Here is a 17,692-nt window from a genome sequence, read left to right on the forward strand (position 1 = left end):
ATTTTAAGTGACCATTAAGAGCACCCTTAAGGCAGTTCTCAGTGAAGCACTGAGCATCTGCTATGAGGTCAGGTGTGTCCCTGGCTTGAGGGCATCCATCCTCTGTCGTAGTTTCCCCAGACTTTGAAAAAATAAACTTGAGAAAAACAAACTCAAAAACCAGAAGCCTGTGACTGATGCTAAAGCTGCATCTCACAAGCAGTGAGGCAATAAAATGTTTGAAGCTCCTTGTCCTGTGTATTGTTTTAGCATCTCATAATTGGTGTCTAGTAAAACCTTCTGCCAGCAGCGCTGACAATGCCAGGATGGAGAGGGGTCCCTGTGAAAGAAGTTACTTCCATGCGACTTGTGTTGTGGGGGGAATTGCCACTGAGATTACACAGCCTGTGTGAGATAACGGAGAACAGACAAAATTGAGGGGGTTTGTTTGTTTTTTAAAGAAAAGGACAGAGACCTTGCTACAGCTCTTTGAGAACCTCCTCCTCCTGCGCTGTGTGTTATCAGTTCCCACAGCTCGCTCTGCTGCTGCAGCATCTTGTCCTGCTTCACCCAAGGAAGAGATTCCTCAGGACACTTGGGAGAGAGACTGTGAATTCCTACCAAGGGTATCTTGGATTGCCCAATATCTCATTAATTCCTCATTTCTCTTCTTATGGATAGAAAACTTGCTGTTGCAACTGCCCTTTGACAAGATTATTTAGCAAAAGTATAAAGTATAAAATTATTAAAGCCAGTTATTAAACCAAAGCCTGGTAACGCACCTTGTTTGCCTTAAAAGTGATACAAAAGGTTACAAACCTAATCTTTTAGGGAAAATCTTTGTCAGCTACCATTGAAGTGTAAAACCAGACCTGTCCTGACAGAGCTCAATGAATGCTTTATATGGGATTCTGTTAGCCTTTGAAGTTCCTCCCAATCCACCCCTAAATGCCTGGAACATATTCTTCAAAGAAACTGGAGTCTTCTCCAGTTTCATTTCAGAGGAGGGTTGCAGGATGGTATGACAAATATATTTTTTAATGTTTTTTTTTCACTTACAAACATCACTAATTCATGTTCTTCTTGTGAAACGTAAAGGAAAAATCCCAAATGTCATTGTTAATCCAGCAACAACTACTTTTGTGGAAAACTATAAACTCTCATCATTCAATATCTTTTTTGATCCGATTTTCATCATTTTCATGAAACAGCATAGTCTGAATTATGTGTTTTCATGGTTGGTATATTGTGCAGCAGGAAAAGCTAATTTATTCACTGTGCTTATTAGCATTTGGTGCGTATTCATATGCTATTCATATAATAATCTATTCCAAAATTGAGATGCATTATTGTGTGCCATAGGACTGATGGATGAAAATAACAACATCAGAGCTAGAAAGGTCATACGTGTTCTTTCTCAAGCCAGGGGGTAGTCAAAGTCTTTGATACCCATTCAGTACTCAGAACTCTTACAGACTTTGCATTTACCTTCCTGGTGACATCACGAGTGTTGGATTCACTTCTCACTGCTGAAGTCCCCCGTTCTGACCTCACTCTCTAACAAATTCTGTTTTGAATTAGTGTCTCCTCTGTGGACTTATTTAGCCAGAAGGTTACCACTGCCACTGAATTAATGCCAGGGTTGTACTATATTTACACAGGGGCGTGTTTTGTCCTTGGGAAATATATACAGGGGAGTATAGGATATAATCTTGGAGTTAGTGTTGTTAATGCGCCTGTAACCTCTACTGAGTAGGACAAACACGTGGGTAATTTTCTGCAAGCTGCAGTTCCCAGAATAATTTGAAGTTATTTAAATACTGTTTCATTTCTTGTGATTTGCACTGCAGTCTTCTCAGCCTGCTCCACGCACGCTTTGTGTGGCTGGCGTTCTCCCTGTGACTCTGCTGCTGTTCTGTGGTGAGCCAAGAGGCCTTCTGGCTTCCCTGTGAAGCTGTGTGTCTGCTTGAGGTGGTACCTGTCTGTAGTTCTGCCCTGTCGTGTCTGCAGGTGTGGGTGTGACACTGGGGCCACAGATTTGTCACCAAGTCTCTTTGTAATGGACAGGCATTAATGATGATACAAATTATTGAGCATTGCAGTCCTACAATGAACCAAAATAGAGAAGGTACAAAAAGGTATGTTGGTTGTGAAAGAACTTTGGAAAAGACAGGAAATAGCAGAGGGATTTGATGTTTATCTTTATTTCCAAGAAGCATTTAGAGTGTCTATAATGGAAGCAGAAAGCTGCATGTAGCCTTTGAAATGAGTTCAGCCCATCTACACTAACAGCACCTGGTGATTCGCTTGAAATATGAATTTCTTTGCAGATGGAGTCTGCTGCAAATCCAAGTCGTTCTGAACATGCCATGGACTTGGTCTCTTTTTTTGTGCCAGGCTGTGCTCCTGGCCTGTGGAAAGTGCAGGCTGGGAGCGGTTACTCATTAAGCGTACAAAGGCTCCTATCTCCTGCCCAGGAAAGCTCTTTTGCAAATAGTTTCCTGGGCTCTCACTCTTAATTGCTACAGGGATTCCAGGCAGATTCCGTCATCCTTGTTTTCTGCCTGACTGGGAATCTGAGAATAAAAGGGTTGATGGCAGAATAATGAGATTGCTGGACAGTGCAATGCTCAGCGACTCTCCCCAGCATCACATGAGAGAGAAAGGGAGGGGTGGCCACAGAGATGATGCTGGGGAGAGAAAGGGCTAAATCCCTGAGCACCTCCCTCCCCCATCAACACTGCTGCTCAAAAGAAGACTTAGAAACACTACAGTCCTTTGGTGGGAGGAATTTGGGGGAGGTCAGGGCAGGGGCAGGCTTTTGTAAACCAAAGCCTCCTATAAATCCCTTTCAGGCCCTGAAGTTGGATGCCTCCACCTTCAGGTACAAAGGGACTGAAGAGCTGATGGGGCAGTGAGCTGATAGAAAACCAATGACACGGATTAACTGCTGGGTGTGTAGGAGGTGCACCAGAGCAAGGAAACGTGACCAAAAATGGGCTGGGATAATGATGGCATGAATGAGAGAATGTGTAAGGTCAGCTGAGAAGTGATGCTGTAGTGTGTGATCCTGGCAGACCCTTAGCATGGAGCACGGCACGTTACAACAGCGATTCTCAGCTAGCAGTGAGGTGCTGAGCTGTGGGTATCCTTAGAGAAACTGCCCACTCTCCATCCACAGGTTGGAGGAGCTGCCCAGAGCCTGATTCCTGTTACCAGCTGCCCCACAGTTGCATGTAGAAGGCAACGAGAAGGGCAGAGAGCTGCCTACACAATGGCATCTAAAACCAGGGCTAAATGCTAGGGATTGCCTGACTTCCAGTGCCAGGCAAAGGCAGCGTTGTCTCTCCAGAAGCGGTAGCTTTTTCTCAGTTACCATTTGCTATTTCATGAGCTTAACCTCTGCTTTCTGGCCATTTTTCATAGACGTTTTCAGAACATCTGCTATGTAGTTGTTTGCAGAGTTACTTCCAAGTGTGGATGTTTCATACCACTTCTGCAGGAATCAGTCTCGGGTATCTCTACCCCACAGCTTCTCTCCCAGTTATCCTGGAATGGAGCAGCACCAATAACCCTGATATCAGAAAGCTGCGGTGGGATGAGGGGCTAATGACTGCTGCCTTTGTGAAGGGAGAACTTCTCTGTTGCCATTGCCTTTGCCTCTTTATACTATTTTTGTTTATTTGTTTGCAATCTCATCTCATGTGGTGATGGCAGAAGAACTTTCTTCTTTAGGGCCACGAATACCGACTAACAAAAAGTCTCTTTCCTCAACAGGAACTTCATGCTCTGAACATGACAGTGGCTGTTCCTCATCCCCCTGTAAGAATGGTGGGAGCTGTAAGGATTTGGAAGGGGGTTACCAGTGCACCTGCCCCACGCAGCCCGTGGCCTACGCGGGCACAGACTGTGAACTCCTGTATGACGCGTGCGATAAACACGTGTGTCCTGCCCCGTGGAACTGCAGCGCGACTCCAGGACGGCTGGAATACGAATGCATCTGTATGCCTGGCCTCACAGGTACTGATTGTCACGTTGGTGTTAATGAGTGTGAGAGCAACCCTTGTAAAGACCCTCGTTTTGAATGTGTAGATAGTGTAAATGGATACACCTGTAAATGCCAAACAGGACTGAATGGAGAAGGCTGCCAAACAGAAAGCTCTGTGTGCTCTAGCCACCCCTGCCTAAATAACGGGACGTGTGTCGAGGGTCCTGGGGACTATTCCTGCGTCTGCCAGCCGGGCTTCACCGGGGCCAACTGCAGAGACACCATTGATGGATGCGCCTCCAACCCCTGCCGGAACGGAGCCATCTGCCGAGCCGGGGTGAATGAGTATAGCTGTTTCTGTGTGCCGGGGTTCCAAGGATACAACTGTGAAATAGACATCAACGAGTGCGCGTCCCGGCCCTGTAAAAACAATGGCACCTGCCTGAATGAGATGGATCACTATGTGTGCCAGTGCATCCCCGGCTACACAGGTACCTTTCATGCTCACGTACTGGCCGGGTGGTTGGGGTACCTCTCGCTGATCACGTAGTTCCACACTTTGCCTGCTGCTGATACATCTTGTAGTGTTAGTTGCTGTCCTGAGAGTCTGTTCTCTTACAGCTATGAGACTAAACCTCTGTTGCACAACTCATATTTCTGGACATCTTGGGATTGTGTGTGAATAATGATGTGGGGCTGCTTGTTGTGGGTTCTGGGCAACTGTCAAGGCTTTGATTTCTGTGGATGATGTGGGTATTGAGAGACAGGGATCTAAGAGTGGAAGTGGGTGGACTGTCTGAGACATCAGTACTAGATACAAAGTGTAATTAGCTCTCAATATGAAATTGAAGGAGGTATACAAGAGAAGAGATTTATTATCAGGAAATTCATACTTAGTGTTTCCAGGAATAACTTATCTCTGCCTCTGTGTAGTTTTTTTGTCCTGTCCTGCAGGATTTCTCTGAGGGAGTTAGTCTTGCTGGAATGAAGTGGCTTTTAGTTGGGGATTTTTTTCCAATTCTTTCACACCCAGCCAATGTTTTTTGGCACGTGACAATAAGTATCTCTTTTTGGTGCATCTGTGCTAGTGGTGACTCAGAGAGTAATCTACACCTGTGAGTTATCCGGGGGGAGGCGGTGGGGGTTCTCCTTTTCCAGCCCTGCTTATCGGGGTGGAATGCAGTCAGACTGCGCCCACGGCTGCCTGGTACCACCTAGCACATGAACTTTCTCAGCCTTCCTCCTTGTCACAAACTGAAGTGTTTGAAGAGCTGGGTTGCTGAGAAGGAATGCTGCTGATTACCAGTGGAATGAGGAGAAGTTACAACATCAGGAATGTGGTCCCTGATGCTGACTCACTCTGATAAAAATGAACAGAGATGAAGGGGAAAAAAAGCAGAATTCCTCTGTAGGCCTTAAGATTGGTGCTGATTTTAAGTATCAAGCATAATTCTGTCTTTGCAAAACAGTTTCTTTTTTATCTTTATGTTGAATCCTCAATTCAGGATTTGTGGGACTCCCCTGCCAAGGAAGTGATAAAATGCCCCAGGCAGCTGGAGAACCTTGTTGTGCTCCAAGTTACTCTGATGTCAAATATGAGGCTTTGCCTTATGATCCAGTGCTTCGTGCAGAGCTTCTGTCCCCATTGGCCAGAAAGAGCAGGTTGTTTCCTGGTGCTTGCAGCTGGAATTTGGGGGAAGGAAGTTTTACGTGGGTGTTGACGGGTTTGAACGGGCGGATTAGGGGGCCCACATTCCATGAGGATTAGGATGGCCATGTCCACTCTGTGGGGAGCCTTTGCCAGGAAGGGGAGATTAGGTGGATTGGCAGGTGCCACTGCAATGACTAAGGTTTGGAGGTGATGCCAGGCCATGGACAGCTCAGAGAGGTGCAGTACAGCGTGGGAAGATAGTTGCATAGAGGTCACACAGAACTTACTCTGTCACAGAAAGTTGAGGCTTTGGACCAAAAACTGCATGACTTGCTGTTATTCTTGACTAGTAGTACTGGAGCTAACACCTAATTTTTAATAGCATTTCATAATAAAATTACTTACTAATATCTACTATCACTGTAATTAGCGTTTTGCATTGCTTTAATGCTTTTTTCCTAGGTGTCTTAGAACAAGTTACAAATATTATTTAAAAAAATGGAACAATGTTTTGGAGAAGCAGGTAGAGATCACTTTTCCCATAGCCAAAATGCAGCTGCCTCTGATGTAGAATACTGGATTGATTAATAGCAATGCAACACAAGTGAAGAGTACTGTGTCTAACTAAAACTGTAAGATCTATATCATATATAAAAGTTTAAATAATAATGACTGGCAGTGTGATTCTTCTCTTCTGCCCTCCCTGCCCTCAAAGGATCCCAAGCCAAAGCAGCTGTCATTAGATTTTTAAGAGCTGTACATAAGGTCAAGATTTTATAGCTTACTCAGAAAATGGATGCTATTTGTGAAATACTGACTGATTGTTACCTCAACAAACCTGAGTGAAAGAGACTAAAGCTTTGCAAATACTGGAGACTATTTTGTGTTTTGATAGAAGACTAAAATCCAAAAGTCTTGACAAAATGATTTTGTTTGCAAATAAAAATTAAGGGTCCTTAATTTGCAAAAATGGCTTGCTGTTCATGAGTTCCCAATATTCTTATGGCAAAATGAGAACAGATCACTCTGCTGGCCAGTTTGGGCTGATAACCTGGCTTTTGTGATTCCAGCTCAGAAGTCCAGGCAGCACAGAGATACTTTTCTGGGTTTGTAACACAGATATTTCTCTGTTTTGTGACAAAGGTATGAACTGTGATGCTGAAATAGATGAATGTGAATCAGAGCCTTGCCAGAATGGGGCCCTGTGCAATGATCATGTTGGGTTCTACACCTGCACATGTGCACCAGGCTACCAGGGAGTCCAGTGTGAGGTGGACATCAATGAATGTGCGAGCCAGCCGTGCCAGCACAACGGGACATGTCATGACCTCGTTAACAGGTGAGAAATCGGTGTTGTTTGGACAATCGGTGTTGTTAGGGCTGATCTAAAGGTCTCCTTAGTGTAACCTGTTAGAGCAGAAATCTGTAGGGGGAATTGGATTTAGTGTTTTGTGTATCCCAATGGTCACAGTGGCAGTAACAGAATGATTTATGGCAGTGGGTGAGAGGACCCCTCCCGGCAGCAGAACTCTTAGGCTGCCTAAGGGAAGGTAGGAAAAGATCCCTGTTATTGCTTCCAGCAGACATATCAGATACAAAGGGATTTGCAGAGCATGAATGGCATAAGCAGCTGCTGAGAATGTACCTGTGTGTCTGAATTTACCTTTTCATAGGTAAGGTGTGAACTCCCAGACTGCTGAGGGTTTTCTGCTCTGTCATTAGTGTGGCCAGTTTGTGCAGATGGAACTTTTTCCTCTGCCCCACACGTGGGCATGAGGACCAGCAGCTTGGCTCCATTGGCACTTTCCTTATGTTGGGCTTTGTGGTCAAGTTAAGAGCTTATGCATGGCTCTGTTCTGCTGCCCCACAGCTACCGGTGTGACTGCAGTGACACAGGCTTCGAGGGGAGCCACTGTGAGCTGGACATCCTGGAGTGTGCCTCCCAGCCCTGTCTGAACGGTGCCCTGTGCGTGGAGGGAATCAAAAGCTACAGCTGTGCCTGCTGGCCAGGTAGGTTAGAAATCTGTTTTGCTGTGCTGGCATGTAGACAGGCTGCAATGGAGAGCACGTGCTGAATTGCCACGTTGAAGAATTAAAGAATTCATGATCGTACTGCATGGTCCAGTGTGATTTTTTTCATTGTCTGAAACAGTGAGGCTCTATTGCTGCCTTTACACGCCATCCCAAAATCCAGTCAACCTCATTGCTGAGAAATGCACCCTGATTCTCAACCTAACGTTGTCTTTTGCTTTTCTGCCATTTTCCATCACGTGTTTTTCTATCCTGAGCTAATGCTTTCCTGCAAATGAATTATTTGGCTCCTGGGTTTGACATAGGGGAGAAAGTGGGGGGCGCTGGGACTCCCTGCTGGGAGAGCTGCGGTGTCTTCTGGGGCTCATTCTCACCTTCAAGGCAACCACAATATTTGGGAGACTAGTTCCAGTGGAGTTGTGTGTGATGCTGACACTGGTGTCTCCTGGCAGGTTACACGGGGCAGCACTGTGAGGAGGACGTGGATGAGTGTGCAGCAGGTCCCTGTCACAACGGAGGCGTGTGCTTGGAGCGCTCCAACCCAGCCTACTACGGAACACGGCCCGACTTCCCCAGGAATTTCAGCTACAGCCAAGCAGATGGTTTCCTCTGTCAGTGCCAGCCAGGCTTTACAGGTGAGCTACGGTAGATGTCCATCCTCTCTGCACCTGATAGATGCTGCATGGGTGGAGTAATGTTATCTGTGCAACAAAAATCACTTAATGACTGGTACTTGAGAAGGGGGTGTGCCTGATGCATCAGGAATGTGCTTCTGTGCACACTGTGTGAATCTCCTGAAGGCTGTGGCTGGAATGTCACTCTCTGTGTAACAGGCCTGTCACAAGGCTGAGGAACAGCCTGTGCACCCCCCAGGTGCTTTGATGAATGCCCTCTGGCTATGCAGATGCCAAGGTGGTTTCTCTTTGTCAGTCTCTCATGCGTATGGCAGAATTCATCCCTACAGGGTATCTGTGAAACTCCTCATCAGAGGAAACTAATTCTCAGGAGTCCCAGATAACTATTCTAGGTGTTCCCTTGATGAGACTCCTCTCATGACAGCACCTGTATAATCAGAGTGGGTAGGAGAAGAGGGGGTTCTTGATATCTTGCTCTTGGAGCTAAAATCTCCATGGATGTTCAGCTGAAATGTTCTGATTTATAGAAACACATAAAAGGCTGGATTTAACAGCTGGAGAAATTCCCTGGTAGGAGGGGTTCAACAATAATACTTTATTCTTTTTTGAGAGAAAAATGAGAGTTTGGCCCACTATTGCAGGGATGGGAATGGTTCAGAAGTTCTGATCCTGCCACTGTTCCTTTTCATGACACTGGAAAATCATTTGATCTTTCTGTACTTCATTTTCTCTAATTGTTTCAGTGATAGTATTTATTTGCCACAGTTTCTGGAGAGACATGCTAGAAAATTCATTCAAGAAATTCCGCGTTTTTAGATGAAAGAAAAGAAGTGCAAAAAATTATGATTGCAGTTGTCATTCAGACTCTGTCCTTCACTGATGCCCGTGTGTGCTTAAGATCCCTGTTTGTGTTTTCTCTTTAAAGGGGAGACCTGCTTCACTAACATCGACGAGTGCGAGTCCCAGCCGTGTCAGAATGGAGGGCTCTGCGTGGACCTTATCAATGGCTTCTCTTGTCACTGCCTGCCAGGTTACTCAGGTACTGCTGGGGAAGGGTGCTGGTGGGAATTGGGACCCTCTGGGTAACTAGTGCTGGGCTGCTGTGGGTCTGCCTGGCCGTGGGACTGGTGGCCGGTGACAAGTGGTGTTTCCAAGGGCTGGGTACTGGGGCTTGTTCTCTTTAATATCTTTATCAACACCTGGACAAGCAGATTGAGTGCACCCTCAGTAAGTTTGCAGGTGCTTGAGTCGCTGGCCCTGGAGGTATTTAAAAGACATGTAGATGAAGTGCTGGGGGATGTGGTTTAGTGGTAACTTGGCAGTGCTGGGTTAACGTTTGGACTGGATGGTCTTAAAGGTCTCTTCCAACCAAAATGGTTCTGTTCGGGCTTGAATGCCACGGGAAGGATTTGTGGTTTCAGTCAAGGAAGTTGATAGGCTGTGAACTTGATTTTGATACATAAGATCAACTATGTATAAGAGTCTAAGATTAGAATATCTAGGGGATCCTCATCCTGGAGTCAAAGTTCACTGGGAGAACTGTGGGTTTTTTTCATACAAGTACTATGAAGGTGAACAAAACCAACCTTCAAATAAAGAAAGGGGTACTTAGCATTCTAGTTGTCACACACTACCCACTGAAGTAGATCAGATCCCCAGGACATAAACCATCTGTAAAACATCTTCATTCCCTAACACCCCTGGATGATAAGAGCCAGCCATTTTTGGCTGAAGGCAGTAATCTGCTATGTTAGGAGGTCAAAAGGTCTGTGTGATGTGAGCAAATGAAGGCTTCTCTGTTTACAAGGGAATGGGGAGTCTGGCTTCTTACACAAATGCCCTGCCTGACCCTAATGTTTTCTAGCTAAGAACCTAGGGGAGAGTGAATATTGCACCTCTCTTGGGAAGGTACACTGCTAACTGATACTAAGCATTATTTTTGTTAAAGTATTTGTTCTCAGTCTTCTGCATCTTTAAATTCCACGTGTGCTCTCTATTTGGAGCAATTTAACACCAAAATGTAGTTTATAAGGAAGGTGGTCCCCAGCACGACCTAGTATTTATTTATTTTTGAGGTGGATGTAACCTTTCCACAGTGTTCCTAGGCTGCCATCTCGTGGAAAAAGAAAAACTTGAAGCCAGAAGAAAACCTTGTCCTTTAACTTGTTGGAACAGCAGGTAGCAGCATTCCAGAGACTTCATAGGCCTTTATTGCATGGGAAAGTTTTATGTTTCCTTCTGTGGTCACAGGGATTGAGCTGTGTTGGTGTAACTCTACAGGTCCTTCCTGGGAAGGCCCATTACACGGGTACTTCCACTCCCAGAAGCTCAAATCAGCTCCTAGTTAACGCCTTCTGGAGCTGGGCTGGATTCTTTATGCAGTTTTCTGGCCTATCTAGTTTGTTTTGGATTCCTAATTTTGGCTAGGCCAAGAAAAATTTGCTTTTTTAAGGTGAGGTCTTTGAAAATAGGCTTTTATCTAAGCTCTTTATTGGAGCTTTCTTGGGTAGTTACAATGCTGTACTCAGGAACTGAGATCTTGTCCAAAGAGGTGGTTTAAAGTTTATCCTACTTGTCAGAATTCCCACTCCCATATGTGCCCTGGTCCCTCTCCCTCCTTCAGTGCCCCAGCGCCCTCAGAGTTCAGAATTTCATTGTGCTTTGCCAAACTGCAGATCTGTTTAATCCTTCCCAATTCTTAGCGTGCTCATGGGCAGAAAAGCTGACAGAAATAGGATGATGGGCAGAGGAGCACTAGAGTTCATTCTGTTGCATCAAATTTGGGTTCATTAGCACTCGAAGGGGATTAGAAGCAGGTTGCTCTTCTGGATATTGCTTTTGGTAAAAGACTTTGTCTCAGCTGAGGTAGCTCTGACACATGAGCAGAGAGAGGCTGGGAGCAGGCTGTGAGATCAGTGAGTGCGTGTGGAGGAGTGAAGCTGACAGGGAAATAATAGCAATTAATCTCCCCTCCTTTGTCAATTAATCCCAGTACAGTCATGCTGGGTAAACAGCTTATTACTTCATATTAGGATCACAGAACAACTTTGTGAAGCTTCCCATAATGTTTCTGTTCAAAACACATTTCTGTGGCAGCTTAGATCTGCCATGAACTTGGGTTTAAGCTGCCTCCGCTGATTAAAGTGAACTTGCTACTCTGATGAAAAATGCTTTCTTGGGGCAGCAGGGGGTTCTTTCTCTATTTTTTATTCTTCAGTCTGAGGAATTTGGGGAGTGTTGGGATAACAATGTGAGTCAGGAGAAATTCTTTCTCTGCAAATTAACTGCCTCGGTGCTGTCTCGGGCCACAGCAGTGCCAGGAGATGAACCACCTCTCCCTGAAACGTGGTTGTTGCAGAAGCTGTGTTTCGTTCCCAGGAGAGCTACCCCATAAGTCCTGACGAGGCTGTTCAGTGCGTCACTTTGTGCTTTAGTGGAGAATGTACCCTCAGAGGATGTAAAGAGGATGAATCAAAAGACTGTATGGCTACTATGTGAAGTGAGAAAGAGAATGAATCTTGCATGGTCTTGGAAATTATGTCAACTCTACACACTTGGAAATTTGTATCCAAAGTTCACTCTCCATTTTGTGACATTTTTCTACTAAGAACCCTCTGACATATTTAGTGTTCTTTATCTTGACTTCTCCAAGAAGTTTTACAAATGATTAGCAACAAAATCATTCTCTGAATTTAAACCCCATGACTGAATCTTCTAACTCGCATGATTGCCAGTGTGTAAGAATGGGCAATTAAACCTCTAGAAAATTAATCATCTGATCCTTTTAATTTCTTCAGAATCCTTCAGTTTCAAAGGGCCTAAGCAGGTACTCCCCAGTTGTGTGTAGTTTGGGGCGGGTGGTCAGTGAGCCACCATTTTGGCTTATAGGAGTTCTTATTTAAATATTTTGTCTCGGATATATATGTACTATTTAGAATTGCCATGACTGTATTTCTCCATTGTCATTCTCTCTCTTCAAGAGAACCCCAGTCTTTCTGTATCCTTAAACTGATCCTGGGGAAAGCAGCAATCAATCTCAGTTTCTAATTAGCAGTATTTCATGTAATGAATTTGCGAAGATGTAGTGACCGTCAGGGGATCAGAATCTGTGCTGACTTGTGCTACGTGGATTTATTTGGGTACAAAATATTTCCGATCAGCAGTGTACACATAGACTCTGTGTGTGTGTGCAAATATGTTCATGTGTGTATAAATCAAAATACGGATCTTTTTAAAGGGATTTAACGTTCTCCAGTCTTCATAGTTGTTATAGCTTATTGTTGCAGTAGGCGGTTGGATGGGCACAAGCTGCCAGCTTGTTTTCTCTTGGACAATAACAGAAGGGTCATATTAGCTAATGATAGATAGGATTTAAAATCTGTACTGGGGTAGGTCTGTAGGTGCATAGGACCCAGATATGACTCTCTGAGAAGTTTTAACCCCAAACAAACAGTCACCATATCCCTCCCACTTAAATTATCTGTAAAATTGACTGGCATGTTTGGATTGAGTGAAATGAAGAAAGTAAAATAGCTACAAGAGTTGTTGGAATGCTTTCTTTTAATATCTTAAAGAGATACTGCGGAGTGGGAGTTTCTGTTTGCTTGGACCTGATGTTGATACTGACAGAGACTCCCAAGTTTGGGGAAAAGCTCCCAAATAACATTTCTTCACAGAAATAAGAACCTTCTCTGGGTTCCTTACAACATGAAAGTACAATTCAGCCTCCAGGAACTTTACAGTATGAAAGTAACCACATTTTTTCAAAGAAACCGTCCGAGAACTACAGAGGGAAAAAAAAAAAAGAGATTGCAACAGCTAATTCTATAAGGTTGCTAATAAGAGAAGAGAGAGTTTTGATTCTGCAGTCCCATGTTTGAACCAGTCCAGTCAGCATAATACAGGGAATTTCCTTCCATTTGGTTTGACATCAGAGAAACAGATCAAGGTAGTTAAAACTTGAGACTTTTCTTGGTGAGTGTTGCAGAGTGGAAATGTTTGTGCTCACAAAGGCACAGAGCAGGGCCCATGGAGCAGGGAAACCACGTGAAGTGCTGGTCCCTGATTAAGTCAGTATTGAATGTACAGCAGGGCCCGGGGTCACTCTGCATTGGGAACTCTCCTGGTTTGTGTGGTTTGGATATTACTCAGTGGTGGAAATGCAGCTTTTTTGGCTTGGCCTATGAAAAGAAAAATCCATACTTTGGCCTTATTCATGGAGTTTGGCAGATTCACCTGGGGGGGCGGCGAGGGCAAGAGATTGTCTCTTGGCTTTTTACTGCTGGAGCTAATGCTGTGGATCCTGCAGGGTATTACTGTAATGCACGGAGCGAGGCTACGCCGCATTCTTGGTGTCAGCAGTGAGGGGGGCCAGCTGGGAGGCTCAGCGCAGGGCTGGATTAGATCTCCCCGCGGCGCAGGTCTCTGCTATATTGGCTGGTTTCATCTCCAATCCCTCCTTGTCTGACTGGCACCAGGCAGTGCTCACGCAGCCTGCCGTTTGTCCAGCCTTTTTTATCATTCCTCCCCCCACCATTCGCCCCCATTTTTTTTTTCTCACTTTACTGTCACAAATGTCCACAAGGAGTCGGCCATGAAATCTGTGCTGATTGGCGTGATCCTGAAGGGAATGTTTCTGCTGGCAGGTAATGAGATCTATACAGTAATTGTGCTGTGTCCTGAATGCTTGTGTGCCTGCCCCGGGCAGGGAGCTGGGGCTGCGATTCGTGGTGGCTGGAGGCAGGGGAAGAATTGACTAGGGAGGAAGAATGTTTGTATTTTGAAGAGACCTGAAGTTTTGTTTTGGAAACTTTAGGGCAAGGAATTTCCTTGTTGCTGCAAGATGAACGGAGCCCTCAGCTGCTCCGTGTGCCTCTTCCCTACAGCTCTGCCTTGTTCTGCTCCGGGGCTGGTCCCGAGGTGTCCGAGGGTCCTTGCTTGTGCTGTGTGAACAGACAGGTAACACACCCGGCTGGGTCTGTGAAACGATGGGTTTGCTTTGTAAAAAACAGGTGTTTTGGCGATTTTTTTTTTTCCTTTTTCCTTTAATGCTTTCAAACTCCTGTACTGAGAACTGGTTGTTGGTTTAACTGGGAGGACAGACCCTTTGCTGGCCTGTGCACCGCTCCATCTCCTCCCCCACCGGCTCCTCGAGTCGTCGTGCGCCGTGGGAGAGAGGTCAGCGCGGTGTGTTGCCATGGAAATGGCAGTAATTGTGCAAATATAATTGTGTCGGGGTCCATTTGTTGCGGCTAATTCCCTCTCGCCCCCCTCTCTCCCTCCCCTCCTTTTTTCTTTTGATAATAATAATACAAACCCTAATTAGGATGCACCAGGGAAGGCTGGTAGGAATTCGGCTGTCTTACGGGAGAGGGCAAGCCGGTGCCAGCCGGGAAGCCCCACTGAACTCACATGTTTCAAGATTGGGCTCATGAATAGACCTCATCCTTCAAGCTTTTTTGGGATATGACAGCTAAGTTAGAATATCTCTTTTTTGGGTGCTTCTTCTTTTAACATATTACCTATCTCTTGAAGTATATGATCGTTACACTGTATACAATGAATCTTTGCTTATTAATAGCGGTCAGTACATCATTACCTTCATTCAGGGTATGGTGAGCTACGGGGATTTTAATAACACTTGCCTCTATGAAAAAAGACAGTTCTTACCACAATGGTAACACTTTAGAATCCAGTGAATAGATTTGTATTTGAAAATACTGTGGGTTGTTAAAGCTCAGTGACTTCCGAGTGCTTGTTTGTGACCCAGCCCCTGTGGGTTGTTAGCTCGGGACTGTAAGCTTAAACACTGCTAAATTAACTGGAATGTTTGAAAATACTTGTCTCCAGCTAGCAGCATTTAAATAACACTTGTCTGATTTTCAGATAACAAGTTCCACTGATTTGCGTTTGTTAGCATTTAACTAGATAAGGCACTCATTAAACATTTGAAAGTCTCCTAATGATGTAATGAATCAGATTGGCAACATTGCTTTTACTATTGATAGTTCAAATAATAGTAAACATTTGAGCTAAGAAATTTAGAGGGAACAGAGAAGAATACCTAAGAGTAAATTGGTTTTGAGTCCGCCCTCTTACTTTTTTTTTTTTCTAAATATACCTGAAAAGTGAGGTCTAAGCTTCTCTTGCAAAAACAAATTAGTTTTGAACTTCTTAACATCCACTTGCTAGTGGGTTTGCAAAGACACAACTGTCCATATCTTGGAGAAGATTGGAGTAGTGGATATCCAGGAAGCGATCTGTACTTCTGGATCCTGTAATGGCCTATAGCAAAAATCTTACTTTTTTCTGAAGTAGGGAAAAGTTCCTTTATTCTGCTGACATCCCTTCCATTTACACCCTGTCATCTGCAACTGAAACCCAAAATTACAGGCCCCTTTGCTACACTGAAATTAGCATCTAGGAAGCAATATGCAACAGAAATCTCCTTCTTTTGCCTTGGTTTGATGTAACTGAAGAGTTTGACAAACCGGAGATGTTCAGACACAGTTGACAAAACTGACTGGCACTAACGGGGGAGGAGAGTCGGCCGGGCAGCTGGTGGGGGGCATGGTCACTGGGGGCATGTAAGGAGTTAATGGTGTAGCACTGGGTAACCGTTCAGCAAGGGGTGACATTGGCTTCCAGGGAAAAATTGTTGTTAGCCAGATTTTTAGAACTCTTACACATCCCCTGTGTTACTGGTTTGTTAATAAACTGCTTCAAATTCAGATCTGGCGCTGCACTGGCTTTGAGCAGGGCAAGGGTACGTTGGGTGTTGGTTTAGAGGCCCTTTTCTTCTCCTGCTCGAGTCCCGTGAAGGCTGGCTGCTGGCAGAAACAACAGAGATAAAGGTGATGCTCGTGGTTTTGGTTCCTTCAGGAAGAGCTGCCTCCTCTCTTTCCACTGCAGAACGTGCCTGTGTGTGAGCTGGGAGGTCAGGCAGCAGTTTGTGAAGACCTGAAGTGTCAGCTTATTTTTTTCACCCATTTCAAACAAATAATCTAAGAAATCAAACCAGCTGTGTCCCATGGGAAAGCTTGGTGTTTAATTAGCCACCAGCCTGGGGTTGTGCACTCACCGTAGGGACTAATTTGCCACCTGGTGTGAAGCACTGGCCCCACAGGTGTCAGCTGGGGGCTGGGAAACAGCCCGGGCAGGTTTTCCTGCTGCTCCTCCACAGAGAGGGTGCACTGGAGGGGACATGGTCAGGCCCCGAATGTGACAGGGAAAAAACAGGGCTGGGACCCTGCCTCCCGGCCTTCTCAGAAATTCATGGCATTGCTCCTTTTGTTATCCAAACCCGTGTTATCTTCTCCTCACTGCCCCGGTAAATATTGACTATACCCCACCTCTCTTTCTGATGCCATTCAGCAGCTTCTCCCCTTAAATCTGACTGCAAACTTGCCTCTTGCAGTGTTGGGAGCCCCCCAGTCCACTGAGAACTCAGAAAACTCACTCCATGTGGTTCTACTGCTCTACTGATTTTTCTTAATTCCAATTGAAGTCTTCCTGTCTTCTCCCAGACAGGGATTCTCCAGACCCAGAGATGTCCATTATACTCTATTTATTCCAACATGTTTCCTTCAAGTGTGGCCGTATCTTTGTGCTGAAATCTTAATTCTGTCTTTGCTGCTTCCTTCAGGGGTGAGATCACAGCCCAGGCTCTGTGTTGCCCAGCCCAGCACTGATAGCAGAGGAGCAGGGCTGTGCTGAGGCAGCGTTAGCAACTCGGAACCTGTCCATCAGCTGAGTTGTTTGTCCAGGCAGATGTTCTAGGCCAAGTTCAGTGCTGTTCCACAGGCACCACACGGAGCAGTTCTCTTCTGGTCTCTGTCAGCAGAGAGCTGTGTCCTAAAGCAATCCCAGTTACCCTTGCCTACAGAGCAGCTCTCCCATAGCTGGGAAGCACGGTGTTGGCAGAGCCTTCCATTTCACTCCCAGTGCTTCTCAGAGCTCCACACATCCCTACACTGGCACAACCCGACGTTTTGGAGCTGGAAGGGGGTGTTGAGGCTTCCCCAGTCTGCAGAGACAGCACTGGGTACAGCAACTGAACGGAGTAAAGCAGCTGGGTCAGAGCAGGGCGCCGGGGTTTGTGCCAGCCTGGGAGGCATTGCTGGGGCACCAGGGGGACAAACCATCCACACATATGTTCAAGAAGCCTGTATCTTTGCTAAGTTTTTTTCTTTATCACACATCAAGTCCAGCTCCAGTGCTCCTAATGCCCCGTCTCCCCTCATCTCTTCCCCTCAGGCAACTCTCTAATCTCTTTGACATGCACATTCTGTCTAGTGGTTTTTCTTTACAAATGTCTTTTGTGTTTTGATTCCCCTCCTTTGTGTGTGAATTCCTTCTTTTTCTTTCTGCTGCCCTGGCTGTGCTTGCTAGCTAGAGTCCCGTGTAATG

General features: G+C 45.4%; 1 protein-coding gene across 8 annotated transcripts in view; it reads left to right on the forward strand.

Moving 5' to 3' along the window:
• The window catches only part of CRB2 (crumbs family member 2), a 62,823-nt gene that overhangs the window by 34,837 nt on the left and 10,294 nt on the right, over positions 1-17,692 (forward strand). For 6 of the 8 annotated variants that reach the window (XM_014942816.1, XM_014942819.1, XM_014942820.1 and 3 more), the window contains 5 exons: positions 3,757-4,458; positions 6,762-6,957; positions 7,489-7,628; positions 8,102-8,284; positions 9,210-9,323. In XM_014942816.1, coding sequence (XP_014798302.1) covers positions 3,984-4,458; positions 6,762-6,957; positions 7,489-7,628; positions 8,102-8,284; positions 9,210-9,323 — 1,108 coding nt within the window. In that variant the 5' untranslated portion in view covers positions 3,757-3,983. Of the gene's footprint in view, positions 1-3,061; positions 3,121-3,756; positions 4,459-6,761; positions 6,958-7,488; positions 7,629-8,101; positions 8,285-9,209; positions 9,324-17,692 lie in introns of those variants that run through there. The other 2 variants (XM_014942815.1, XM_014942821.1) reach the window with 2 other exon arrangements.

This window comes from Calidris pugnax, unplaced genomic scaffold (genome assembly GCF_001431845.1).
Source record: "Calidris pugnax isolate Ruff unplaced genomic scaffold, ASM143184v1 scaffold102, whole genome shotgun sequence".
Classification (NCBI taxonomy): Eukaryota; Metazoa; Chordata; class Aves; order Charadriiformes; family Scolopacidae; genus Calidris; species Calidris pugnax.